Source organism: Excalfactoria chinensis, chromosome 12 (genome assembly GCF_039878825.1).
Source record: "Excalfactoria chinensis isolate bCotChi1 chromosome 12, bCotChi1.hap2, whole genome shotgun sequence".
NCBI classification, from domain to species: Eukaryota; Metazoa; Chordata; class Aves; order Galliformes; family Phasianidae; genus Excalfactoria; species Excalfactoria chinensis.
The window spans coordinates 4,801,879-4,829,201 of record NC_092836.1 but is presented as its reverse complement, the minus strand read 5'-3'; the positions used below and the strand labels follow the sequence as shown (position 1 = coordinate 4,829,201).

Genomic DNA, 27,323 nt, shown 5'->3' with positions numbered 1-27,323 from the left:
AGCTGCTTGTGAGCCACAGGAATGATGCAGCCTCACTCTTGCATCCTTGCAAAAGCCTGTCTGCAGAAGTGCAATATATAAGTATTTGTTCATGTTGTTTCAGTCTCTTACATAACTCTGCTTAACTGTGATTTTACATTTCTTCTAATTACCTGGGAGGGATTTCTGCCTGCTTCTAAGGTTGCTAGGAGCCGTGCCCTGAACAGCACTAGGATTTAGCTGCCAGAGAACCATTGCAAACAGTCGTAGGCAGCAAGGAGAGACTGACCTGCAGGAAGGCCTGCCACAAGCTGCCAAGTGGGCGTTCTGAGTGAGTGGATCAGCCACAGGAAGGCAGAGGAGGTGAATGTTAGCAAAGGGGAAGGCTTGGCTGGGAGGAAGGGAGTGGATCAAATGTGACCTTGCAGAAATAAGCCTTGTAGCTTCCAGTAACTCAGGGAAAAGAAGAGAAAAAGCTGATCTCACATGGCTGCGTTCCACAGGAGAGTGACTTGTAGCTGCTGTAGAAAAGTCTTGCAGCAAAACCATCTGATGCAATTAAAATGGAGAGGATAAAAAGATTTCATGATATTAAAGTACAAACAAGCTGTGCGTATTCAGGTTACAGAGAGTGGGTTAGGGCTCATCCTCCAGATTCTTGAGAGCAGCGTGAGAGAGGTTGGCAGTGGCGTTCTGGTGCATCCCAAGGTGGTGGCGGTGTGGAGCCTGATCCAAGGGTGAAGTACATGGGATTAAGATTATGCTCTCTAAACAGCATGGCATCATCTTTTACGTGCTGGTCAGGTATGAGACCAACTGGGCTGCCATGAAATACACTGGCTTGAAATCTGGATGCACCAGAGTGCATTCTGTTCTGCAAGCTTCTTACAAGCCATGGATGTGCTGCACACTTCTTATGGAGAGAGCTTTTATTTCATTCATTTCCTTAGCCTAAAAAATAAAGCTGTTTACATAGAAACCAAATGCTTTTCTCACAGACAAGAGAATAATCAAGGAGCATGTGTGTGAAAAGAAAGATAAGCTAAAGCACAGCGTGTTCCTGCAGAATTGGATAGCAGAAGGACAACATGGAAGCAAGATAGTTTACTGACAAACTAGAAAGACTTAAGGTTATTGATGTCTCTGAGGAAATCCTCCCACAACAAACTGGAGCTTCGAATCCATTTGGCAGACAGATGGCATTGGGATTTTGATACCTGATGGAAACTCTTAGAGCTGATTTTTCCCGTGCCAGCCTTTTTCATCACACTGAGAGAAGTGCATATTGCAAGCTTTGTTCCCAAAGAGTCACATACACCACCTGGGTTCTGCAGAAAACTTCTGCTGAAACAACCGTAAGCAAAACTTGAACAGTCTTTGCTCCGAGTTGTTTTCTTTGGGTCTCTCACTCCAACTGCTTTGGTAATGGCACCTGGACAAGGACAAAGAAACACTGTAAGGAAAGGGAATTTCTCTGAGCAGTTTAGTTCAACATAAACATGCAAGCCTTCAGAAACCGTGAAAGGATCAGAAACATAATGGCAAGGAGCACCAAGGAGTTCAGCCAGGAATACAGGTTTGTCTGCAGCTCCCCACTTGCAGTCTGTGATGCTTAATGATCACTTTGCAAGCAATGAGCCTCCCCCACAAAGAGAGCAAGGACACCAGGTTGGCTCAGGCAGTGAAACATAACAAAGTGATATGAAGCTGAGGATATGAAGGCAGAAAAGCAGATACCAAAATCACATGAGCAGATAAGAATAAAACCCTAATGCCCTAAATCCAAGCCATTTGGCCTGATACTAGGTGGATCAACAAAAAATCAGCACAAATATCCTTTGTTTCATCTTTCCAGGTCACTCAAGTATCCGGACATGGCTCCCGGCTCAACCAACAAGCAGATCTGGGAGAGCAAACAGCAACAAATCCCACAGCCCTTGGCTGTTAAGGTCTGCCTGGGATTTTGGGTGGGGGGAGGGTGAATTAGGACTGTGCCAGTAGAAAGCCACAAGCCCAACTCCTGGTCTGGGGGCAGACCAGTAGCATTCACTCCAGATAAGGGTTCAAGGTCACTATAGGGCTGATCCCTTCTGATATTTCAGGACAAGACACTGTCTGAAATTAATGAGGGAATAGTTACTTCTGTGCAGATAAATGAAAGCAAAGCGTCCCCCACTGTATAAAAGGGTCAATATTAAGCAACATATTAATTACAAAATACTATTGACCATTTCTATTTGCAAGGGATTTCCTGTCCCCTGCCTCAGACCTTAGCAACACAAACAGAGGCAACAACATCACTAGCTACACACATCAATGTGTCACATCACTTTCAATTTGTCTTGAATAAAGGTACAGTACAAAGTAATGCAGTGTGACAGGGAAGCCAAATAATGATCATCAGAAGCTTCTTGGGGCAGTGGCCACCAGGTTCTGTGCACCAGTGCAGACACACCTCCGGGTGCCTTGGGTGAATTTGGCCCCTGATTCTCCTTCCAGCACCTTAGCAACTTGTTAAAACAGAATAAGAATGAGCAACAAAACCCACATCCATAACTTGTACATTTCTGCAGAAAATCAGTAGAGCATGGGAACAACTATTTTACCTGAGATGCTTTTATGTAGCTCTAAAATTGTACGTAGGCAACCAAGGATAATATCTTTTACCCATCCTGCTGTTATAATTCAAAACATCAGGTGCAGGCTCAGACCCTTGGAAAATAGACTGTAGAGGGGTACATTGCTACTATAGAAAGTAGAAGTAATAATAGGGCTACAGCATGTTTCTTTAATGGGGAACTAAGGACAGATTAAATGAATTCTGGGGAAAAAAAAAAAAACAAAAAAAAAAAACACCTGAGTTTATAAGAACATTTGCAAATTATAGTCATCAATATATTATTGCCACCACATTAGCGCTGAGTTCCTCTGAGTCTGTTTGCCCCCAACTGAATTTCCTCTTATTTACCTTTACGACTATGGAGCAAGAAGCTAAAAATCCCACACCTATCACTGGGATTTCACTAATTACTTTTGCCCTGTGATGGGGCAAATAAAAGCCAAGAAGGCAGAGAAGCTCTGGTGATGCTGGGGCATCCTCCCAGTGGATGCCATAGAATAACAGCACACAGTTTGGGATGTGCTTGGAAGTCCCACTGTTGTGCTGATGATTAAAGCCTAGGATGAGAGGCAATGGTGTTAAGATGGACCAAGGAAAGTTCATGTTGGATATTAGCAAAAATCTCGGAAAGAGAGGTGATGCAGTGGCACCACTGTCCAGGGAGGGGGTGGGGAGTTAGGGGGAGTGAGGAAGGCTCACCATCCCTGAAGGTGTTCAAGAGCCATGGAATATGACACTGAGGGATGTGATCGGTGGGCAGGGTGAGGGTGGGTTGGGGTTGGACTTAGTGATCTTAGAAGTCTTTTCCAAGCTTAATGATTCCATGAAAATAGCAGCTCTGGAGCACGATCCCCTTCACTGCTGAACACTCACCGGTTTCAGGTATGCAACGTTGCTCTGACGAATGTCATTCAGCAGCTGATCTCGTGGTGTTATCTCAACGAGAGGAGGGGGCCTTCTCCTGGGGATTGGCTTCAGGGTCTTGATCACATCCTTGAGGTTGGTTTTCTCAGTGGGCTCCACATACTTGGGCACAGCAGGTTTGCGTTGGATCTTCTTCAGCTTGATCACCCTGAAGCTGGGCTCAGCCCCACGTGGCTGCTCAGGGGCTGTGGGCTGCATGCTTTCCTTCCCCCATCCCTGAGGTGCTGAAGTGGGGATGGGTGGTTTGGGTGCTGGGGGAGCTTCCTGAGGCCTGGGCTGAGGCAGTGGCCCTCCCAGCATCTCCCACATCCCAGGTGGCAAGCCTAGTCCGTTCTCCAGCATGGTGATCAGCTCTCTCTGCTCTTTCATTTGTTGCTGCCTTTGCCCCTCCTGTCTCTTCTGCCTCTGCTTATCCAGGTTCCTGCTCAGCAGGTTGGTCACCACCATCCTGGGCCCCGGCAGCTCAAAGTGGTAGCCCATTTTCAGCAGGGTGTTGTTGGCCTTCAGTAGCCTGGCAATCTCCATCTCAGCCTGGTGGCCCAGCATGTTCCTCTGGTTGTGAAAGCGGAACTCTGTCAGCACCTCATTGTACTGCAGGCACCTCATGATGGCCACGACACCCTTCCCAGAGATGAAGTTGGAGTCGATGTTGAGCGTGGTGATGCTTCTGTTCTCACGCAGCATATTGGCCAGTGCAAATGCAACATTGTCATCGGCTCCCACGTTGGCCAAGCTGAACGTTTTTATGTTCTTATTCTTCTTCATTGCATTGACAAAGTCTATCAGCATTTCTTTGGGGATGTTCTCTATGTTGTTCAGGTTGAGTTCCTTCATCTCCGGATTGTTTTTTCGGACTTTCTCCAAGCTCTCTTCTAAGTTGGTTTGATTTCCTGATGGTCTGGCACTGAGCTTCATGAAGCTGGTATCCAATGCTAATTTTTTGGGGATGTTCAATTTTGAGATTTTCTTTTCATTTTCATCTGACTTTTCTGTGGTTTCCCCCGATTCCGTACCTGGTTGCTTGCTTGTTTGATCACTGTGATGGTTTTCATTAACACAGGTTTCCTTCGTTTCTGACTCACTCTCATCTTCTTCCTCTTCACCTTCCTCCTCTTCCTCCTCCTCTTCCTCTCCCTCCTCACTGCTTCCATCTCTGTTCATCTCCCCAGGCTGTGTTACTGCATGTGACACGCTCTCATTTTTGTACTGCCGCTCTTTCTCATCAGTTTCTGGACCTCTCCTGCTGCCTGTGTCACCGGGGCCACCACCATCTCCCACCTCCTCTGCAGTCATTCTCTACAGGAGACAGAAACAGACATAATGACATTAACCTCATGTTAAAGCAATGGGATGGCATTATTTTCATACTCCTATGTTGGCTATAGAGTAGTAACACTTAAACGTGCCATTGCCTGAAAGTCACAGTGTGTTGGACTGGTATGGAATGAAAGGACAATTGCTCTGAAACTGGCTGTAGATAAATTTATCATCTTTGCCTCTTAAGAACATTGACCAATAAATCCTGGATGGATTTAATGCTATATTGAGGTGGTCCTGAAACCCTTCTAGGGATTAAGGAAATATGATCCTAACCTACTTCTGGACTTGGCATAATTTTTATCATTTCCTCATCAAATGCCACAAAACACTGTGAGCCCACATGAAGTCTGGCTATGTGCTGAACCTAAGGTAGAGGGAAAGTACACATAATGATGGCAGAGGGGTCAGCTGGCACACAGACAATGAAGCTGTGTGATGACACCTGTATTATAGAAGCATCCATGAAAAAGGCACAATAACAACCCGGTTTGATTCTGAGTCCAGAGGTAGGAAGCTGGCTCTGCACACAGCTGCTGAGAAGCAGTGGTGCTTTTGGCATCAAAATACAACCACCTGCAAGCTTCCCCCCCTGCCAAATCACTTTTCTGGATGAGATTTTTAAGAAGTTCCCCCCTTTCTCAGGGCAGCCCCAGCACTTTGAAGGTAGAGGGGCTTCTTTGGGCCAGAAGTGCTGCAGCTGCCAAGGCAGATCCCCCCAAACAACAAGGATAATGACCCACAGGTTGGGCTGGCCCCATCCTGACAAATATCTGAGTGTGACCTAAACTTCTATTCAAATCTTACAGATATTACAACAAATTTAAGGACTGCATTGAAAAGGATGGGACCAGTTCATGGAGTTTGCATGCCTGCTCATTTATGTATGTTCACATCATAACAATGGTCTGCAGGATTTTTACCCTAATGTGACATTAAATTCTGCCAATGATTACATGAAACATACTCATTAAAATAAGTGCTCCACGGAAAAGCAAGACAACGTCAATTAATGTGCAATGCCAAACCAATATCTTCCAGATTGATTTTCTGAGTTTCTCAGTGGTTTGCTTTATTGAAACAGCATTAGGATGTTTTTCTGTTGAAAACCACAAATAAAGATTTAGGAAAACATCTACATATAAACTTCTATACCAGTCCAAGCTGGATCCTGACATTACTGAGGCTTTTAAATCATTGAAACTCATGATTTGTTCCATACCAAAGAATGGAAGCAGGGATAGATTAAGGTATTACAACAAAAATGATCCCATAGCAGACACACAGTATTGCAACAACAAAACAGATCTCACAGCAGACACACAACTGGTAGGTGTGATTTTTTGCTGCTTACCTCGGAGGGCAGGAGGGTGACAGGAACTCTCTCATCCTCAAGCATGCGTCGGGAAGCCTTTTGCCAGTACAGGTAGTCCACCAGGGAGCGGTGGTCAAAGCTGCCTGTTGGGGGCTTCTCTGTCTGATCCCTCTGTATCATTCCTGTGGGGAGCTCGGGGTCAGGGGCCATCACCTCCATCTCGCTCTGCAGCTCCTTCAGCTCCTCAGGGGAAAGGTTGGCCAGGATTTCATCTTCATTGATGTCCTCAGGGGACACATCTTCATCAGACGTCTGGCTGAGTTCAGACATGTTTGCTCGTTCCAGTAACTTTATAAAACTAAATAGAAAGATAAATTTGATATTTTTCCCCCCTATCAGTAGCTCATTTAGTTGAATCCACGACTTTGTGTTTTGGTCATGAGCGGTGGTAGCTCTCAGTCACAGTGCAGCAGACGGGCAGCACCTCTAAGTCTATATTAAGCTGCACTTGGCTGGATAAAGAGAATTTATGGAGATGCTGCCATGCTCCATTTTCAGCAACGTGTCAGCTGTGCAAACCCTTCTGACATTTCAGTGCAGCTGGTGCGTCCCCCATTGAGATTCAGAGGAGATGGTCATTTTCTAGGGGAATTTAGTGTGACTTTCAGTGCATGGATTGCCCCCAGCCCATGGGTGGAATTGATGTTGCCTCTGGGGTGCCTGGGGGAGCTCTACATTGAATATAGTTTTCTTTAGAATTTCATGAGGTGTTTGTATCCATCACATCTCAGATGTCTTAAAACCAGGACTGTGGACAGCAGGGGGATTTCACCACCTGAGGTCCCAAAACCTGAATATTGCAGGGGAAGTGGTGCAAGGTCAACTGCTATATGACCTAAAAGCTCCCCTAGCTGCCAGATCCTGGTAAGACAAAGCCCCTGAGATGGGAAGAGGCAGCCAGTGGTAAACACAAAACACTTTGCATCCATCTGGGGATGAATCCATCCCCTCTCCCAATAGTGAGGGTTCCCCAGCACATCACATCCTGCCCAGCAGTGATGCAATGCCCCACTATGTACATCCCCACTGGCCTTTCTCTATCATGGATGTTACTCACACTGTCACCAGATACTGGCTGAAAAACACATCACAGGTTCATTTTTTTCCTAATTTGAACTGTCATTTCAGGGACCATCAAGTCAAGTTCTCACCTTATGACTGTGAGAAGCTGTGAAACCCACGTCCTGGTGGGTTGAAGCCCAGTCCCAGTCATGCTCATGCTCTATTGGAATATGGCAGAAGAAAAAGCACGTCTGCAAGATGGGGCCTCAGGTTGCTGAGTTCTGTAACAAGAACCATGGTGTCCAAAGCCCTATTAACCTCAACTAAAAAGCCATAAACCACAGTTTGGTACATCACTGTGAGGAATTAAAAAACTTATGAATCAAATAAATGGTAAATGTCAAAATAAAAATAAACCAAGCCAAGTACAAAATGCTTCTGTTTGCCCCTTCAGTATTTCAGGGGCCATCCTTATTTTATATTATGCAGTAGCAAGCACAACAGCAGACCCACACATCAATCTATCTGCTCTGCAGCTCTAACCCCAGCAAGTGCTGTCCATAATAGAGTCCATAAATGGTTTCCTGATGTTATCAAATAAATCAATGCGCTCCAGTAGCCGGTATGTTATTCTCCTAAACGATGCTGTTTGGGTCACAGAAGCTGTCTATTCAGTGGTTACAAATCGCTTGCTAATTTCTTGAGTGTAAATAAAGCTCTTGGTCACCTTCTTGTGTTTCCACGATCTGCAGCCAGGCCCATCTTGGGCCCTGGTCTTGCCAGATCTGCTGAGTTAAGTAGGGTCTGTCCATGAAGGCCTCTTGAGATGGAAAATAGGGACACTAAGAACACTGATAAGGATTTAAAAAGCAAGCTTTCTTCTAAGTAGAAATATATCATTTGTCAATACTGCTGCTAGGAAACACTACACCTTTTGAAGCGGTGCCTTCTCCATTGGGCACGGGGCAAAGGCTGCCCGGTGACACCTCTCCCAGTGGCACAGGTGCTAATCCCACAGATTTCCAAAGTGGGTATCACATTTTGCCTACTTTAGGTCTCCTCCATAAATTACATTGAGTACGGGATCCACTTCCTTTTCTAACACATTGCTTAGTGTTTTGGTGTATTGGAAACAGCACGTTAAAGCAACAGAAGACACCCTTCGGACTGAAACCATTCTTAAGGCCAAATCTAGAAGTTCTTTCCAAGGTAAAACCCAGCTCCTCTTCCCAGTAACATTTTACAGGCATTTCCATGAGAGCTGTCTAAAAATTCTCCCTAATGCCATCACAGGGGATGAAAGAGGAAGCCACTTCCAACAGTGGCACTCATCATTTCATGCCAATTTGACACTTGCTGGGGATTCCCAGCACTAATGAGCTGCTGCACAAGAGGTAGGGATGTCAGAAGTGTTAAATAAAAGGAATGAACTCTCACTGTGTTGACAGAAAAACAAACAAATAAATAAAAGAAGCCTGCACTTTTAATGAACCATTCGTACTTCCTGCTTACCGTTCCTAAGACAAGTAATTACATGTGGATGGATTCGAGCATGAAACTTAGATTCCAGTGCAGGATGGTTCTACTTAAACAGCTTTTCTCTTTTGTGCACATTCTTCGATGCTTCCAGACAAACTTTCTCGAAAGCAAAAGGGTTGACAAGTTTTTAACTACCAAGACAAGTTGACTCCTGTGTCATGACTTGACACTAAGTAGGCCACCAAGCCGTGCTTCAAGTGCCTCAAATTTATTCTGTGTTTAAGGTAATCGATGGCACATGTGCTGACGCCAAATACTTGAGAGGAATTTCTATAATGCTGGCTGTCATTTTTTTGCTAATAAAGCCCATGTATTTATTTCCCTTTGCTACTGATCCATGCCATTTCCCAGTGCCAAGGCATTAAGTGGAAAACAGTCAGAGAATGTGTCCGTGTAACATAACCATGCATTGCTTTTAAGAAACTCATAAGCTCGATGGGGCAGTCTAAAATTGACCAACAGAGGCATACACCAAGAATGTGCAGCAATCCCTGTAACGCAATATGGGGATTATAAGGGGTCAGATGATGAACAATAACAACCGCTGAGTAATGAGAGCAATCGTGGAGAGAAACCCTGTGAGAAAGTCACCAGGGAGAAAAAAAACACCTGCACACCTCCAAGTGGTTACAGATATATGGTCAGACTGAGTTTGCTGCATAAATACGGCTGCAATGTCTGGCTTTTGAGGCATGTGCCCCAACTGCTTGAGGGGGAGCTGTGAAGTGGAGCTCTGGGGCAAAGCAGGGGGCAGAGACCTGATGTGGAGAGGCCTGGTTGCCACAATCTATCCTAATACATAACCAGAAAGATTTATTTTGTATTTATTTTGCACTTCCCACTTTCAGATAAGGTTGAGAGCAGCTGAACCAAGCCCTTATTGCGCCATAGGACAGCACCAGTGCCATCGTCCATGATTCTTATTGCAGGGAAATGGAAATGAGATCTTGAGCAGAGGGGAGGGGGAATGCAGGGCGAGCTGGGCCATGCCAGGAAATGAAAAGGGCAAATTTCAACATAAAGCAGGGCCCCAGCACCCCACAAAGACACCTGCAAGGCAAGGAAGTGCCATCAAGTCTGACACCAGCTCACACTGGGGATGAAGAAATCATCAGTTGCTGCTTCCTGAACAATTTCAGCTATTCGAAACCAATTGACAATAACCTGCTCAGTCCCCATGGGCAGCAAGCAGAGGTCTATGCATGCTGTTGGTCCCAAGTAGGTGATGTGATCTGCACCACCAACAATGCTATCACATCTCACATCCTTTCCACCTTTGTGTGGCAGATCCTCAAGAGCAACAAAAGGCCTACCCTATAACAAGCAGATAAAATTAAGTTTTACAATATCTTCTGCCTTCTTTGCCAAATGTACAATTTGCGTCCAACTGGTACATGTCAGGGTTGTTTGATCAAAGCCACAATAACAAAGCACAAAGGGCTTTTGGACAAGTGACACCATCGTCACAACCTTCCAAATGAGTGATCTCCTCTACAAGGTGAACTGCTGAATTCAACACAAACCAGACAATGAAAAGAATCAATGAGCCAGCAGATCAGCTATCAGAATCGGGAGTCCTTCAGGGTAGCAATGTCACCCTTTGCTTCAAACACAGGGGTGTATCTGGATTTCATGGCAATCAAACCTATCACAGCCTCGTGCTCTGTATCACCCTACCACCAAAACGTGCCCAGGGGAAGTGCTGCTGGGGCTACGTGATGGGTTCTGCACATGTCCTGCCCTAACCTCTGGCCAGGAACAGGTGGAAGGCTGCTTCTTGAGTTACTCCAGCTGAGCCTCTGCTGGCTGCAAACCCTTCTCTGCCTGCAGCTCATTGATGGCACCCCAACCATGAACTAGAAACTGAGACTTGTGCCTGCTGCTGAGCCCTGGGAGAGGGTGCACATCTCTCAGAAGTCAAGGGCTTGCTGAGGGATTTATGGTGACATGGATAACGAAGCTGGATGGAGGTCAAGGAACTTCTGCTAAGTTTTCATCACTCTTTGACAACGACCCTACTGCCTCCATGTCCCCCCTATGCTACCAGCACCAACGGCTGCTTACACCATCCCTTCTTCCAAGCAGGGAATGTCACAGCAGCTTTACTTTTGGCACTGGGGCTTGGGGATAATGGCTTCCAATGACAAATCCTGCCCTGGGACATAACTCATGGGATCCCAAATCCACATCCAACAGCAGTAAAGTAAAGGTCTGGCAGGAGCAGCGCACCAGGGTGTCACCATCTGCATCCACTGGTGACACAGTAGTGCTTGGAGAGGTGGAGAGTGGAGAGCTCAGCTGGGCTTGTGCCTGAAGATGCAGATGGAAGCCAGGCACACCCATCCATACCCTGGCTGCATGTACTGCACCAGGACGAAGCCCATCATCCCAACACTCAGTGAAACAGGCAGCAACTGTATCTGCACTTACCCACTTACACTGAAGCAAACGTTACATTGTTTCCAATGAAAGCTGCATGAAGTGGCACAAGTTGGGCTGCATCCAGATTATAGCCTCTGCCCTATGCCAGCACCAGAGCGCCGTGAACGAGCACACGGAACTGTTTATGCCTTTGCACATTTACAGAATAAAACAAGAACAATGGGAGAAAAAAAAAAAAAAAGTCTTACCTCAAACAGCTGCAACGAGTGCCCCAAACAATCTGAAAGCCACTCCAGGAAATTTGTTTGCAGCAAGATAAGGACATCCCTTAAGACATGAAGTCCCCCCCCCACCAGCACAGAACGAGCCCGAGACCACCACGGTGTCTGCGAGGAGTGTTTCACCTCGACGTGCCACGCTGTTCGAGTCCTGGCTTTGCTCCGGATGGCAGCAAAGACCAATTCCAAAGGATATCGGAGCTGGGAAGGCTCCTCTCCTCAGAGGCACTGGCTGGTCGCTAGGTGTCCCTGCTCACCCTGCTGGAGAAAGCCTGCAGTAAAGTTTCAGCAGCTGAGGCAGCGAGTCAAACAAAGCCCGGGTCATTTGAACAAATGAGAGAACAGTTACAACTACATCATCGTTACCTTTACAGATGTGTTATACCAACCTGGTGCCATAACAGCCGTGCACCTAAGCAGCATGGTGGAGCTCAGCAGGCTGGGAAGTCTGCTAGCCCAAAGGGGCGCAGGCAGCAGAACCAGGCTGTCTGCTGGCCAGAAAGCCCTCTGGTTTGTCCCCCAGGAGGGGTTCAGTTGCTGAAATCCAGCCCTGAAATCCAGGCCTGGAGCTTTTGTGCTCCGCAGTCAGTGAATGAACTCCACTTGAAGTCACCTGCAATCCCCACATTCTCAATACACCCATCTCAAGTCACTCCAGACCATCCCAATCTCAGCCAAACAATGGCAGCAGCCGGGTGCAAGTCCTGTGCCAACATGGGCACGTCAGGCTAAGCACAACCCTGAGCAGGAAGGGAAAAGCCCACACAAAATTCAATGGCTACAGCATTGAAATACAGGAACGTAAACAATACTTGAAACAGGGAGCAGATCTTGTCACACAACTCGTTTCCTTTTTTAAAAGAAAACCTTTTGTGAGTGCTGATGAATTGCCAGAGTGCAGGGACAGCATTTGTTCTGCACAGGGTAATGGAACCCAAGCCATGCAGCTGCCAGCTGCAAGCACCCACTCAGTGAGCTACGTTGGCCAACAGAAAAGGCTCCAGAACTACCTGGAAAAATGGAGCAATGGGACAACATAGGATATCAGAGCAGGCTGACTCACTCTTGTACTCCCAAAGCTGGATATACCACACACTGCACTCTCCCAAGCACTCAAGCAGAGACACCTCAAAGAGAAAACAGGAGAAATGCCCAAGAGGTTTTGGTAGCACACTTTGCAGTTTATTGACCTATACAAAATAATAGGTCTAGAAATCCGTAAGTAGTAAAAGAATAAGCAAAAAAGAGCTTTCGTATTTCTAGAAGGCTATACAAATATGTAAAACCAAGGAAATAAGTTATTTTTTTTATCTTGTTGGGTATTTTTTGTTGTTGTTGTTGTTCATTTAATTCCCAATTGCGACTCTAATACAAACGACTAAGTACCAGCTTAACAAGTGTGTCCTTCTGTATATATTACATGCTCTGGAATATTGGTAAAAAACGTCAAAAAAGTGTATCAGAAACCTTTCTATTCACAATATGAACAGGGAGTTACTTATCCTTTGTATAAAAGAAAGAAGAGCACCATCGTATGGGATCCCGAAGCACACACAGCTGAGACACGAGCGAGGTTTTACAGTATGCAGATGAGTCGTCAATCACACAAGTGAACCCATGCTAACTTGTTCCTACAGGTGGATGATATGAGGTAGGTTTATCCCTCTCTCAGACCAAGACTGCAGTCACACTTTTTCCTAGACACGTGGCTTGGTTAAAATGCTGTTCTGTCACTTGGTGACTCCGCAGCACAGCAGGCAGTGCAGGTGAGCGCGGTGCAACGCTAATGCCCTCTGTTGTAAGGCACCCACTGGGCTGGCTGTGTTCGCATCCACCCTACAATACTGGCCATTATGTCACGTTACTCCTGTGCCAGGCAGACCTTCCCATTTCCATCCTTGATTTGCTATGGCAGTGCAATGCGGAGCTGCCACCCAGGGACGATGGGGTCCACCTGCCCCCAGACAGTAAGGTTGTACCATGGAGAGGTCAGACAGTGAGGTTGTTTGTGACACTTCATCATGGAGAGGAGCAGACTCCTCTGCTTCCCAAACCCAGAGTTTTAGGTGACATATTGTGACAGCTAATTCTTTTTATCCCAGAGCTCCTTTGCGGTGCTAACAATCACTCTTAACAACACCCCCAAAACAGATAAATCCATTCAAACCTCTGTAACAACAACAATAAAAATCCAGCCTTCCTTCAAGTAATGTTCCAATACTGATCAAATCACCCTTTGCCTCATTCACACACACAGAATCAATCCTTCATCAGCTTATGAAAGTCCTTCTAGGACCCTCATAAACCACGGTGGAAGAAATTCCCATTTGTTCTTCAGAATTGTGCTCCTAGAATTCCTGCCTTTTCCGTAAGTTTCCTTTTCACATTAATTTTCTCTGAGGTTTGCTTTCAGCACCTTCCAACCTCTCCACAAAAGTGCTCGCTGACCATAAATACTCCAACCAAGTGCTGCATCTTGTCCTAGATCCAGGTTGTGGCTTGCCTTTGCTTGTGGAGGCGATGTGGATTCAGAAAGAAACGCCGTTCTTGGTAAGACTGGTATTTTGCTACAATCCCTCTGAGTGCTGAGTTTCAACGTTCCCGGCGACATTGGTCTGGAAGGTGCACCCGAGATCTCCTTCAGAGTAACAGCATTTTGTGCAAGGCACGCAAGGGTACAAATGCGGGGCTGTAGGTGGTCTACACGAGCGTCCCAGGCTTGGAATCCTCATGCCAGAACAACCTCTGCTCGCTGCTGTGCAAGTCTTCCTCCAGCTGGTTCTCCTCATCACCGCCCAGCTGGCTGGGCTCTGGGTACACTCTGTAAGAGATAGAGCACCAGGGATAAGCACGAGCTCCCATTCTCCCCACAGCCCCAAGCACCCACCACCACGGTGCAATGGGCACGAGCACATGATGGCCCCATAGGCTGGAAGAAGCTGCGGATGCTGTGAGTGCACCCTGGCAACATCTGGATCCAAATGCAAACTCCAGGCTTTGTGCTAGTTGTGTACAACACGAGAGCTGCTGCTCCATGTTGTCAGGAATATGGAACATATTGATTGCTTGATTGCCATAATCATGTTGAAATAGGAAAAAAAACCTCACAGATTAATAATGATTGGCCAAATGATTCAGAATGTGGAAAATTAATAGGAAAAAAAAAAAAAAAACACTCAGAAAAAGCTGCCAAAATACACAGATTATAGAAAGTTAAGTAATTAGTACCAACAGCACTCTTAAACACTACTGTTATAGATCTCTTAAATCACTGCAGTAGAAACAAGGCATTCAGCTTAGCAACAGGGATCCAGCAGAAGCCTTTGTATCTTTCCTTATGCTTTAGCTTCTTCCTAAACAAACAGACAAACAAGGCGGTCCTTTCCTGCCAGGCAGCCTGGCACACAAGCACAAACCACAACCCCTGGTACCGGGCACACACATGCGCAGTACTTACACTACAGTTGGCTGTGCTTAGCACGGGGGCACTGAGACATGGCAGCATCTGTGCCACTTCTGGGACAGGCAACTGCTGTTCTCCCCGGTGATGGCTGGTGTGCAAGCAGCGGGGCAGAGCGAAACCACAAAGCAGGAGCAGCAAGAGTCCTGCATGCATTTCTGTAACGCCCCAGCAGGATCCTGGGCTCCTTGCAGTCCTCGGGAAAGCCCCTGCACCCAGGGAGGCTGCAAGCAGCAGCAAGTCGTGCCGAGGTTGGTGGCTGAGCTCTGCCAAGCAAGAGGCGCTTGGTTTATTAAAGGGCTGACTGATAGCGGCATTGCCTTGGAGCAGCAGCACGCAGGTGTGTGGCTGAAGGGAGGTGAGCAGGGCACTGTGCCCAGCTCCACTGCTGCCCTGCTGCGAGCATGAGGCTTCGGCTACATCAGCTGGGAAGCTCATCCATTCCCATGCCTTATCCCCCCCTTTCCTGAAGGCTGCTGGAACAGTTAGACTGATCTATGCCAACAAGAAGGCACCCTCTTAAAGGCAATTCTATAAGCACTCCTCATCCCAGCCCTCTGAAAGCAAGCCGCTTGCTTCAGATGTTTTAGTAGTCTATGAAATGGAGGAGGAGCAGAAAATCTCAACCTTTTACTCACCTGCTCTGCAAAGGAAGGTTGCCATAAGCATTTCCATAACAGCTGGCAAGAGAGGAATGAGATAATGTATCATAATCTGAAAGTCCCAGTGCGAGTGGGTTCCTCCAGTTCCCAGCAGTGTTTGCAGAAGATGCTGGAATGAAACATAAAAAACGGTACAGCTGTTTAGATCTTGCTGCAGCTCAAGGAGATGAGAGAAATTACACAGTTCTCATTACTGATCTCTATGCTTTTTTTGTGGGACACAAACAAAATACTGTCTACCCACAAGCACCATGGGGAGCAAAACAGAGTGCAGGCAATATTCCAAGTGAGGGAATCTCTCTCTAATAGACTGTTCAGTGGTGCTGATTGCACTGCATTTTGGACAGTGTGACAGCAGCTGCACGTGTATGGCATACAGGTGGGTGCATTGCTTCTACCTGGTAGACATTCCTGCTCGAAACGTGTGGCTCTCTGTGCTTCTTCAGGTTATTGTGCTTACAAAGAGTAAAACCAGAGAAGGCAACAAGCAAGTAATATTCTTCCCGAGCACAGAACAAAAGGAAGAAAAATCCCATTGAGTTCCTTATCTACCTTTCAGCCTCACTTATATAATTCATTACAGGATGAATGTGATGAACAGAAAGGCTGTAAAGAACATTTAGCATTGAACTAATGAGACATTACCCGAAGAGAAAGACGACACCCGACTGCTGGGAGAGCATGGCACCTGCAGACCAGCAAAGCCCAAACTCCTTTGAGACCCTCTGTCAGACTCAAAGCCTGCCTGCAGGCAATGACCCTGTTCCTTTTGACTGGAGGCACGCTGGTACCAACCACGGAGATGCTCTGCTACTAAGGCCTTGTGAATGTTTTTGGTTATATGCTCCGTTTTAGCAACTTGCTTCCTTGGAAGCCATAGGGTTGCGTATGGGTTGTGTGGTACTCTGTCCACTTCGTCCTCATTGTAAGACCTGAATTCCCTGTAACGGTCATATCCATAATGTGCCGATGAGCGATATGAAGGATTGACGCTGTACTGTCCCTCTGTATCACTCTCATAAACGTATCCTCCATTGTAATAAACATCAGATTCAGTGTATGGGGAATATCCAGAAATATAGTAGCTGGAGGAAGGCTGCTCCTGGCTTTTGTGATAGACACCATTCCGGACGTCCTTCTGGGCAAGATTTGGCATACTTCCTGAACCTGCAGCAGAAATGTGCTGTTTCTTTGACCGCCTTCGTCCCCTGGTCCTGTTGTCAAGTGTCTGAGTAGTGTAATACGGTTTGGGTGTAGGTGTCACACAGTAATATTCGGTGCTCGACTGGCTGGTGTAGGATGACCCATCATCGAGGATCTCAGTGCTGCTGCTTCTCTGGGACTTTGTGAGGGAGAAGGCAGTCTTCTCAGCGGGAACCTCAGACAGCAGGTGGGTCTGGGACTCCAGGCTGCCGCTGCGCTGCCTGCAGTGGTGTGGGGAAACATCTGGCCTGCAACAACACAGAGGTAGGTTGGTTAAATGTAGTCATGAGCAGGCAGAGAACTGGAGACAGCACATGTGGACAAACCAGGCATGCTTCCTCCCCAACCAAAGCACAAAACCAAACCAGTATTTCCTTTTTACATAGAATTCAGCTTGGTTGAATTTTCCATTCACTGCAGCGGCAGGAGATTTTTCAGATAAAAGTCATGGTGAGCAAGGCAACCTGTGAGAGTGACAGATGCAGCAAAGCTCACAGCCTCTCATCTTGCAGTGACTTACAGGAGGGAGCTCACAGTTGAAATATGTAACATCTACAGCACATAACATCTAGCCAAGCAGCTGAGTGAAGATGGGAGCATAGGAAGGTGGATTTCCTGCAGCTCTGCATCCCACAGCTGTGTTACCTCAGCTAAATAAACCATGAGGTATTTAGAGCATCTCCTCTTCACACAGTAAGGGCAGCAAGCTGGACCTCACTCCTCCACCAGGTCTCTTACTTTTCAGGAGGCTCAGAGGACATGAATCCCCGGATGATATCTATAAGCACGCACACAGCTCCCACCTTACCCCTATTTTGCAGGCAGACTCTCACTTGCACAGCAGTGCATGCTGCTATTTCTGCTGCTGCCCAGTGTTTACACTCATGTAAATGCTCTCACGTGCACATCACAAAGCTGGTGCAGCACTGTGCCAGCAGATGATGGCTGATAGCAACCCAGTGCCCCAAATAGCCAGATGAGACATTCAGACAGCCTGGCCCCTTACTGTAAGTGGCTGCTACTGTAGGCATTGCGTGTGAGCACAGGTGTTGTAGGCATGCTTCTTCCTCCATGCGATGGGGCTGCTCGTTCCAGGGTGCGGTAAGGACTGCTGTGAGTGGAAAGTGGGTCCCTGCAGAGGATACAGAGTTCCAGTTAGGTTAAGCACAGTGCAAGTCACACTGACCGAGACTATGTGCACTCTATCTTAAAGGGAAGGGAGAAAAGTAATCTGGAGGCTTCATAAAAGACACAGTCCAAGAAACAATGAGGTCAGTGGGAATCCTTATCATGAGAATGACCAGCACCGAGTCTGACCCACAAAGCATGATCCCACAACTCCCATGTGTTCCATGGAGCTGTTCCCCCAGCACACAACTGCCCAAATCCTATAGATCCATATAGGAACCTGAGCCACTTGCTGCAGCTGGCACTGGTGCTGGCACATGGCTTACATCCCAGTAATTCTCCTATTTTTAGACAAAGTGCTTCTCAAGCCCCGGGTGAATTCTGTGTGTTGTAACAATGTACCTGCTGGAATACTGATAGGATCAGGAGGGATGGGTATGGTTTGGTGTTATCTGAAGCAATTACAGTCACCAGGAAAAAGACAAGTTGTTTAACACCGAAAACAAACCACAAAAATAGAGACAGAGAGTGAAAGTAACGGTGGGCAATTCCTTAAGCACAACCCTTCCCACTGCATTTCTCACCTGACTCACAAAGACAGCACTCCCCTGTTGTTTCACAGACCCTGATGACTATGCGTACACACGTGTATTACTAAGCAGCAAATTAAATGCTTATCACCAAACTCTTAAACCACGAGAGAATCACGGAAGCAGCAGCAGCTCTGAGAGTCTGTAATAACAGATCTTTGACACAGACAGGACCAAGCTCTCATGCAGAGAGCCCAGCAAGGCTGAGATGTGCAGTACCTGGAATGCCTTGATTCCAAGAGCTGCTCGTTCATGGATGACTTTCTGAGATGAACTCTCTCCAGCCCGAGAGACTTTGGTGGAAGCAGCCTTGGGGAAAGCTGTGCAGAGCTGGTTCGTTGTGCTGGCACACTGAGGGATTCACTGCCTGCTGGAAAAGAATACGTGTTTAGTTAAGCAAAATCCATGCTATTTTTGCCCTACATGGAAATCTGCAGCCATTGAGCAGAAACTTTGTGCCATGGAGACAAGGGCAGGAGCTGTGTCTCCAGGAGGCTGCAGCACAGCTGCCTGTACCATGCTTTCCTGGCAGGACATTGTGGAGGCTCATGCAGGTCTCACAGCCCTGACTGCTGCCAAGGTTCCTGCTCAGTGCTGTGCAGGACCACCAAGTGGGAGCCCTTTGGGCAAGTGACTGTTCTGCAGCTCTGTCTATCCCAGAGCAGAGCTGGCACACTCAGCTGCACCAAATCCAGTTCCTCTCCCTCACCATTCAGCACTTCATTTGAAAATGACATTTTAAGGATTAGTTTAACTACAACCTGAAAGGGACTGACTTCAAAAGCAACTGAATGAGCACTGACAGACAAATTTGGCTGAAGGCAGTTGGAAAGACATTGGGTTGATCCTTGTTCTCGCTTTGCTTAAGGCAAAATCCGGCAAAATCCCATTAGAGCCAAAAGGAAACTACAGCTAACACAGGTAAATGCAGGACAAGTATCACAGAGAACGTGTTCCCAAACTGAAACCTCAGCTCTACTTCTGCAAGCAGGAATCAGGTGCAACTCCTTTTTATAGTGCCAGATGGGTTGTACAAGTCTAAAACTGGGACAAGCGAGATCAGAATCAGGCCCGAACTGAAAAGCGAGTAATAATTTAGATAATGTTTGTCCCTGGATGATGATTATCCAGCCAAGGGAGAGGCAAGCCAAGTCCTTTCCACCTTGTGGAACAGGGTGTGAATGTGTGCCTGTGGGTGTGTGCGTGAAATGAGTAAGCTGAGCAAACACCAAACCCATGCAAGATGCAGCTCACTAGGTAACACTGAAACGTAAACAGATCATTGCTGTCTCTGACTCTTCCACTTACAGTGAGTTTTAGTAGCTGTGAGGACAGAAGGGCTGGGCAATTGCTCCCAGCTCCTACCTCCCCCAGCCACTCATCCACCTCCAGTCAGATCCCAGGGACAAAGCATCTGTTGGAAATTCACAGCAGCTGATCTCAGTACAACCAGATGCCTTCCCTGAAGATGACTCAAATCAGCCCACAGAGCAGAACCTTTCAATAAGTAACTCATTATGAACACCGACTCCTGACTAAGCTCTTTTTTCCTCCGTTGCAATTTGTCATTGGAAGACAATAAAATAGCAGCCTAAAGGGTGTTAAGTCAATGAGTATCTCCAAACAGGCAGAAGGAAGAAAAGGATAATCAACGTACCGTCATCGTAGGTTGTTGTATCAGAGAGAGAGCTGCTCTCGGATGGAATTATATCATCTGTGAATGAAAACAAGCACTTTAAGAACACTCAACATTAATTTCAGAATATCACACGGAGTTTATTTTCTAAAGCTGATCCAGCTGATATCCACAATGCTGCAACCAAACCATTTCAGACTTCAACAGCCCAAAGACAGCCCTACTTTGCTTTCCTCTCAGGACCTATTTGTTTCTATTGCAGTTCTGCAAGCTACCTATATCATTATCAAAGCAGATTTTTTCAGCTGTGGTGGGAATCGGGCCAAGATTCAGAAAGGTGTTTTCCATTCACCTTGTAAGAGATCTCACAGGAGCCTACACAGACATGTAGATCTTGGCTGTTAGCATCTAATCTCCCTGAATACACTTGAAATCCCACCAGGTAGGTCCTAAACACCTTTTGAAATCTGGCGTTACATTCATTTGTGTGCAAATCCTGCTTCAATTCAATTACTATGAACTCAGGAAACTTTTGTTGATTTCAATCACATGCAGGAGCTCTGAATTCAAATATCAAACCTGTGCAATTCCCTGTAAAAGGGGAAGAAACTCTCTGAAGGTACAATGGAAGCAAAGAAAAGGGAGAGGAGAAAGTCGAGAACAGGGGACAGCCCTGTGTGTCCTTTGCCTCCCATCCCTGGGTGCCTGGGATGGAAACAGCTATGGTGTGATTCAATAAATCAGTGTTACCATTCAATGCGTCATTTCCAAGCCAGTCCCAAACTTTACAGCTACAAGAAACATCGCTGCCAAGCTTTGTGCAACCCTTGAGCCCAAAATACCATCAGTGATAGCAAAAAGGTTGCACATAAAATCAGGTATTGTAGTTGAAGCAAGAGAGAGCTGCTTCTGGTGGAGTGAATGCTCTGTGCTGCAGGAGTTGCAAAGCAAAGGAATACAGCTAACCTACTGCTGGAGCAACACCTGCTGCTCACACCTGCAGAAAGGCAGACTCTCAGAGGAACCCAGTCCCTTCTGTGCCCCCCTTCTCAGATGGCAAACAAGGATGCCAAGCATCAGATATTGCAAACCAATGGGCCAAATGCTGCTTGTCTAAGGACCAAGCATGTCCAACTTTGAAGTTCCTTGTTTGCACAATGGCAGAGAAAGCTCCATGCAACAAACAGCAGCAGGTATGCATGAATGCTGTCTGTGCTCCTGCTGGCCTTCAGCAGCTTACTCTGCTGTTACTGCACATCATGAGCACCAGGTAATGCAGGACCTCCCACACTTAGTGCCCAGATCAGTGAGCAATAGCTGGAAAAACAGATGTTTGCTTCACCTCCGTCAATCAGAAACAAGATGGGCCACATTAAAGAGTAATCATCCTCTCAGGATTATCGCCTTGTGATGATGGACAGCCCAGCACTGCTGCATTGCGTGCTGGCTGAGGACCCACACTGGGCTCTCAGTAAGAGAGGTAAAGCGAAGGCAGGAAAACTCACACAGTCTGGTTGTGCCAGAACTGCAGCATTGCAGAAACAAAGGGAGAGACCTCATGTGTGGCAGCTCAGCAATACACCTGTATCCAATGCACTACAAACTGGAACACCACACCAGTTTCAGCAGCGATGCTTCTGCCAGCCTTCTATCTATAGCACTGCTGGCCTGCACCCGGTGCTGCTACATGCCTGCACTTGTGCCCAGAACAGCAGCTAATCTGCCCTCAGCCTACAAACAAGTGCTTATTGTAGCAGATACAGCAATTGCATCTCGCTTTCTTACTTAACTGCCTCAGAGAAGATAAAAATCATATAGAGAGATGTAAACAAAACATGTCAATGAGCCAAATATGACTTTTCTTTCTGTTTTCATCAGAGCACGGGGAATTCTCTTGTTTACCTGGCAGAGTAAGAGTTGATTTCTGGGTTGGCTTTTTGCCACACTTAATCCTGTATTCATTGATGGAGTTTTCTATCTCTTGAAGCTTTTTTACAGCATCAGCATACTCCTGTTTTCTTTTCTTCTTCACGTTTTTGCAGAGGTCTGGCTCGCTGGCAAGTTTCTTTGCAGCTTCCACCAGCTTCTGCTGTATGATAAAATTGCTCTCCAGTTCCTGCAAAGCAGGATCCTGCAGATTTGAGAGATGAGTTATTCAGATGAGGTTACACCAAAGGCAATCTGGTTTTGCAGTAACAAAGCGGGATCTTGAACACTAACCACAGAAACACCAAAGCTTATATATGAGAATCTCAGCACTGGAAAACTTCAGATCTGTGACTTAAGATCACGAGATCTCTAGAGAGAGACCTGCGGTTCCCAAGGCTTGGTGGCTGAGGTTGCACACCTGAGTTCAAGGTTAGCCCCACCTGTGACGCAGCCATCTCACAGACCTCCTGCTTCGAGGCAAAGTCTGAAAACATCTCTTTGAATTCTCTACATTAGAGAAAATAAGACTTTCCATCACCATGCCTACATGAGACTGGAGATTTAATGAGTTGTTTGTAAACAACTTTGAGAGGTTCAATATGAAAGAAGCAGAGAAGTGAGAAGTGGCACACTATTAAATTTGGACAGCAGGACTTGGTTTCAGTTGCACATAAGCAGTTTGCTGCAGACAGAGGTTACTCCAGTAACATAGGAGCCATGGCAGAGAGTCTGGGGTGAAAGATGAATGCAAAGTGCTCAACATCTTCTGCTATTTGGATGATACAGCCAGATAGGAAATATCTCAGGGAATGAGGGGGAATGATGCATGTCCAGAAACAACATCCACCTGAATTAGCACAGCTCCTGAGTCAGGATCTGCCAGCAAAATTCACATTAGCTTCTTGAGCAATATAGAGAGAGCTTCTGTTTAGGTGGAACTTGCATTAAGCCAGAGATAAATTTCCTCCTGCTGTCATCTGTCACCCAGCTATGCTTCAAAGGGGACAACACACCTCTGTCATGCTCTGTGTTCAAACACAAGCTCTGCACGAAACAAACCAGTGCTCATGAGGAGGAAAACTCGCAGCCATAGGTTGCCAAATGGCATTATCCATCTGTTCTTTTCCACTTAACAGCAACATTTACATTAAGATACAAGTAACACAGCCAAACCAGGGTTCAGGTTAGAGGGCTTTAAGGCTGAAATAAGGGCAGCACCTGTCGAAATCCCCTCAGCATAGGCACGCAACTAGCTTTGGCCACCGGTCTGACCACCCCACCTCTGCTGTGCAAACAAGCCACAGCTCTCACCTCCTCAGTAGGGAGCAGGTTGTCATCCAGCTTGAAGGCTGTGCCGACACGTCTTCTGACCTGGGGAGGTTCCTCTCCAGCGCTCAGAGGATACTCCTTTGGCATCTTGCCCGTCAGCTCCTAAGGAACAGAGAGAGCTCTACATGAAGGCCCAGTAGGCAAGAAGGGCTCTCACCCACCTCCATTCCCAGGTGCAGCTCTCACCGCCTCACGCAGGCAGATTTTCTTCAGCTCTTCAACTTTCTGGAGTAGTTTTTCCTGAAGGAGTTTCTCTTTCTTCTTCAGCTCCATAATTTTCTCCTTCTTTTGTTCTTCACTGACCTCTGAATCCTGAGAGCCTGAAAAAACACATTCCTTTTATTAGAGAATTTGCAGGTAAAAGTCATTTCATTCTGTCCCACAACAAAGGACCGGGCAAGTGAACTGAGATCTCCCCAAAGCTGGCTGACCCAGTAACACTGCAGCACCTTTGAGGCAAAACCTCCAGCCCTTGTGCTATCCAGGACGCAGGCTCTTAGGAAATCCACACTACCTCAAACCCCCAGCAACTGCAAGTAAGCCTCAAGTATACAACCTGAAAACCCACTATCCAGAACATTAGGATTAGCATTATGGATATCTATGATACTTGATACAAGCAGTGATGCTCCTTGCTTGGGTTTCAGCTTCAGGTGCATTCAACTCCTAGGGCAGGTGCTTGAAGCCTGCCTGGATTAAACTGCCCTCAAACTCAGATGAGACATGTAGTCACCCCAGGACAGATTAACCAGTAAACTGATGGCAAGTTACTTATGGATCAAGGCTACATGGTTGCTTATCTGCCTTCAGCATAATTTCTTTGTTAGTTATAGCAGGAGAGGAAGCAGCATATGATAACAACAAATGTTACCATCTCATATGTAAACTAACGCATGCTGTCACAGTTTTGCTGTATTTATGGTCAGCTGGATTCACTGTCCCTTCCTACACACGCAAGCTCTGCTGTATTCATGGCCTTGCATTTACACGGAGTGTTACCTGATGAGATTAAGCTGCCATTGCTGGCCATAATCAGCTGATTTTTTGCCTCCAGAGTCACTAGCTTTGAAACCTTTGGTGTTCCCATCTCTGTCAAATCCATGGCGATGTCATCCAAACTTCTGGCTGAAGGAATTTTTGCCTGAAGGAGTTAAAAAAAATAAAATCAAGTTACTTCTAATGAATTTCAGGACACAAGGTCACAGAAGATGTCATTTCACACCTCATCCTCCATAAAACCAAGGCCTAACACAACGCCCTCACACAAGAGCTGATTGTCCCAGCACTCCTCCAACCTGGCCCCGAACCTGAACTGCCTCCAAATCCCTTCTCTATTTGCACCCTGCTCAAAATGAACGTGAGAAGAGACAAAAGGAAAAAGGTAAATTAAACACTGAGACGTGGGAATTCCCTTCACTATGATTACAGTTCCACAGCTCTTAATTGGAGGCAGAGCTCAAATGGATCCAATAACAATCCCGTAGCTGATAGTCTGTTCAAATAGCAGATGAAAACTATCTGTGTATTTTCTCCGGAGAGCAGTTTATCCATAGAACAACATACACTGAAGGACATGCAGGAGAGGTGTTGAAGCTTATGCCTACAGCAAAATGCCATGTAACTTACTTTGCTTTGTTTTCTGTCCAAGTAGAACTGGTGTTGACTGATTGCCATTACCCAGATGGATTTGATCAGGGAAGTGTTTGCATACCAGGTTTGCACTACCAGCCCGCTCTGACCAAAGGTCCTTCTTGACACTGAAATCCTGAAGAGGTGAAAAGAAATGCAATTTGAGGACAGCCCTGCTGGGTTTAAAGCCCCCAAAGCCTCTTTCCTAACCAGTCACAGCTTCTTGCTTGAGATCTGAGAACTTGGACTTCCTTCTCCCCCACCACCCACAGCTCCCTTCCCTCTCCTTTAACTCCCAGGAGTCAGCACCATAGCACCAAGCCAAAATTAAACACAGTTCTGCATTGACATCAGTGCAAGAGCCCATCCCACCCATTGGTTGGCAGGGACAACGAATGCCCACACTGGAAGAGATTCCTACCGCGGCTCTGAGTGTCCCTCCAGCCTCACCTGCGGGGATCGTGCACTTCCACAGCAAACTTCTTCTCACGGAAATAGAGGTTTTCCAGCTGTTTCCATTGGAATAGCTATAGGAGAATTGGGAGAGAGCAGTAGAGCACTGTCACACCAAGAGGTACTGATATCCTCCCCCAGGTTATGCAACTCCAGCACACTACAAATTCTGTGCATCTTCAGTTATGGCATAGAGTCAACATTCATAACAACAATTAATACAAGCACACAAATACAGATGCTTAGAATGCCCTTCAAGTAATTGAACACTTCTACAAGCAATGCATTGCAACTTTTGGATTTTGCCTGCTACAACATCTGCTTGCACATACAGCACATTAAATGTCGCCACTCCATGTTTGTAACAACCTCAGGAAAGCGGGCAAGGTCCTTTCCTTTCTGATTAAATACAAAGGAACCACAAAGTAATCACATCAGCACTGTCTTTCCCCATAGAATGGCAGCAGCCGGGGGAAGTGCAAGTTCTCTGTTTTCTGAGCATGACGCTCAGCGAGACACTTTGGAGCAGGGCTATGACACATACAGCAAAACCACAGTGAGCAGAAGGAGCCACCCTGCAGCACAGCCATGCAGCAAGGAAACCACTGCCTTCCTGTTGAATACCAGCTGGGAGAACAGCAAACCTCTGCAGCAGGGCTTGGGGATTCCAGGGTGTTAGAAACACAAGGTGGGAGGGCATGCGGTGTCCACACAGTATTCCTGAAGGCAGCCAGGCAGCAGTGACCCCTCCATCCCATCCCACTGGTGCCATCAGCCCCACCAGTGCGATGTTCCAGCAGGATGTGGCCGAAACCAACACACTTGTGCCACAGCTGCAGAAGAACTTCGTGTCTGATCAAGTTGCACTTAGTGCCGTGCTCCACCTGAAGCATTCTCACTGCGGGTTGGAACAGAGACCCGACCTCCTCATTCACACGTTTGTGGGAAAACCCCAGCACTGCTCTTTCAGCAAACTTCCATCTGCTTCGATAAAACTCCCCTTTCTATAGTACTACAACCTGTCATTGTAATAATAAATCTCTGCTAGACAAAAAACGTGTCGGGGGAAGGGGGTGGGGGAGGGGAACGTCATTGACAGAAACTCGTAAGTCATTTCCAAAAAGACCATACAAGTTTGCCGCTACAGTCCATTTACCTTTGGATCCAACGCTACGAGCGCACCGCCCGCTCTATCTTTGTCTCTGAACTTCCTAAACAAACGTTTTCCCATGCAGACGCTGCCTTAAGGCTCGCGGCAACCCCCTCCCTCCCCCCTCCCGCAACTCACCTTCGCACGCAGCTGCACTGCCCCGCATCTCTCCGGCAGCGCCTCTCCCCGCTGGGAGGCGGCTCCCGACCCCCCCTTCCCCGGCAGCGGGCGGGGGTAGCCCCGGCCGGGATCGCCGCGGCACCGGGGGGTGCACAATGCGGAGCGGCCCCGCGCCCACGCCTGTAAAAGCGCTGGGTGCGCTCGGTGCCGGGCACGGCGGGCAGGTGGTGACACCGCCGGGCTCTTTGTCACTTCCTTTGGGTTGGGCCCCCTCCGGACGCGCTCGGCGTTCCCGAGGGTTGCGGAAAAGCCGCGGAGATATGGCTTGGGGTTGCGGGGATGCAAACGGGATGGTGCTGCCCTAACCCACCCACCTCCCCTATCCGCGCCTCCTGAGCAGGGACACAGCACGCGGCAGCGCTTGGAGGGGGGGGGGGGGGGGGTGCGAACTGAGCGAGTTTGAATAACTGCGGAGAGGGGAGATAGAGGGGAGAGAATAAAAAAGGGGAAGAAAGAAAGAAAGGGGGAGAAGATAAAGAAGAAGAGGGAGATGAACGAGATGGGAGGGAAAAATGGGGGAAAGGAAGAGGGAGGGGGGATGGAAGAGGAAGAAAGGGG

At 47.1% G+C, this 27,323-nt stretch overlaps 2 protein-coding genes across 10 annotated transcripts in view; both read right to left on the bottom strand.

Annotated features, from left to right (window-relative positions):
* Positions 1-1,361: 1,361 nt before the first annotated feature.
* Positions 1,362-11,483, bottom strand: LMOD3 (leiomodin 3). The gene is made up of 4 exons (XM_072347644.1): positions 11,387-11,483; positions 6,195-6,513; positions 3,473-4,819; positions 1,362-1,411 (listed from the first exon to the last, which is right to left on the bottom strand). Exons 1-4 carry the CDS (start codon positions 11,461-11,463, stop codon positions 1,385-1,387), a joined length of 1,770 nt encoding a protein of 589 aa, XP_072203745.1. The 5' UTR covers positions 11,464-11,483; the 3' UTR covers positions 1,362-1,384.
* Positions 11,484-12,580: 1,097 nt separating this feature from the next.
* FRMD4B (FERM domain containing 4B) overlaps positions 12,581-27,323 on the bottom strand; it is a 105,659-nt gene continuing 90,916 nt past the window's right edge. For 5 of the 9 annotated variants that reach the window (XM_072347157.1, XM_072347158.1, XM_072347159.1 and 2 more), the window contains exons 12-24: positions 25,433-25,509; positions 24,980-25,118; positions 24,353-24,494; positions 23,540-23,673; positions 23,336-23,455; positions 21,998-22,226; positions 20,117-20,173; positions 18,679-18,829; positions 17,748-17,873; positions 16,184-16,989; positions 15,515-15,647; positions 14,874-15,142; positions 14,115-14,237 (exon numbers count right to left, since the gene is read on the bottom strand). In XM_072347157.1, the coding sequence (XP_072203258.1) occupies positions 14,875-15,142; positions 15,515-15,647; positions 16,184-16,989; positions 17,748-17,873; positions 18,679-18,829; positions 20,117-20,173; positions 21,998-22,226; positions 23,336-23,455; positions 23,540-23,673; positions 24,353-24,494; positions 24,980-25,118; positions 25,433-25,509 (2,382 nt within the window). In that variant the 3' untranslated portion in view covers positions 14,115-14,237; position 14,874. Of the gene's footprint in view, positions 14,238-14,873; positions 15,143-15,514; positions 15,648-16,183; positions 16,990-17,747; positions 17,874-18,678; positions 18,830-20,116; positions 20,174-21,997; positions 22,227-23,335; positions 23,456-23,539; positions 23,674-24,352; positions 24,495-24,979; positions 25,119-25,432; positions 25,510-27,323 lie in introns of all 9 variants that reach the window. The other 4 variants (XM_072347160.1, XM_072347156.1, XM_072347153.1 and 1 more) reach the window with 3 other exon arrangements.

Bases quoted from the DNA above. Each gene is read 5' to 3' on its own strand.
- LMOD3 (XM_072347644.1), bottom strand. From the start codon at position 11,463: ATGTCCTTATCTTGCTGCAAACAAATTTCCTGGAGTGGCTTTCAGATT. The intron at 6,514-11,386 runs GTAAGACTTTTT...CTTTCTATTTAG, and splicing joins ACTCGTTGCAGCTGTTTGAG to TTTTATAAAGTTACTGGAAC. The intron at 1,412-3,472 runs GTGAGTGTTCAG...GTCCTTGTCCAG, and splicing joins ACGTTGCATACCTGAAACCG to GTGCCATTACCAAAGCAGTT.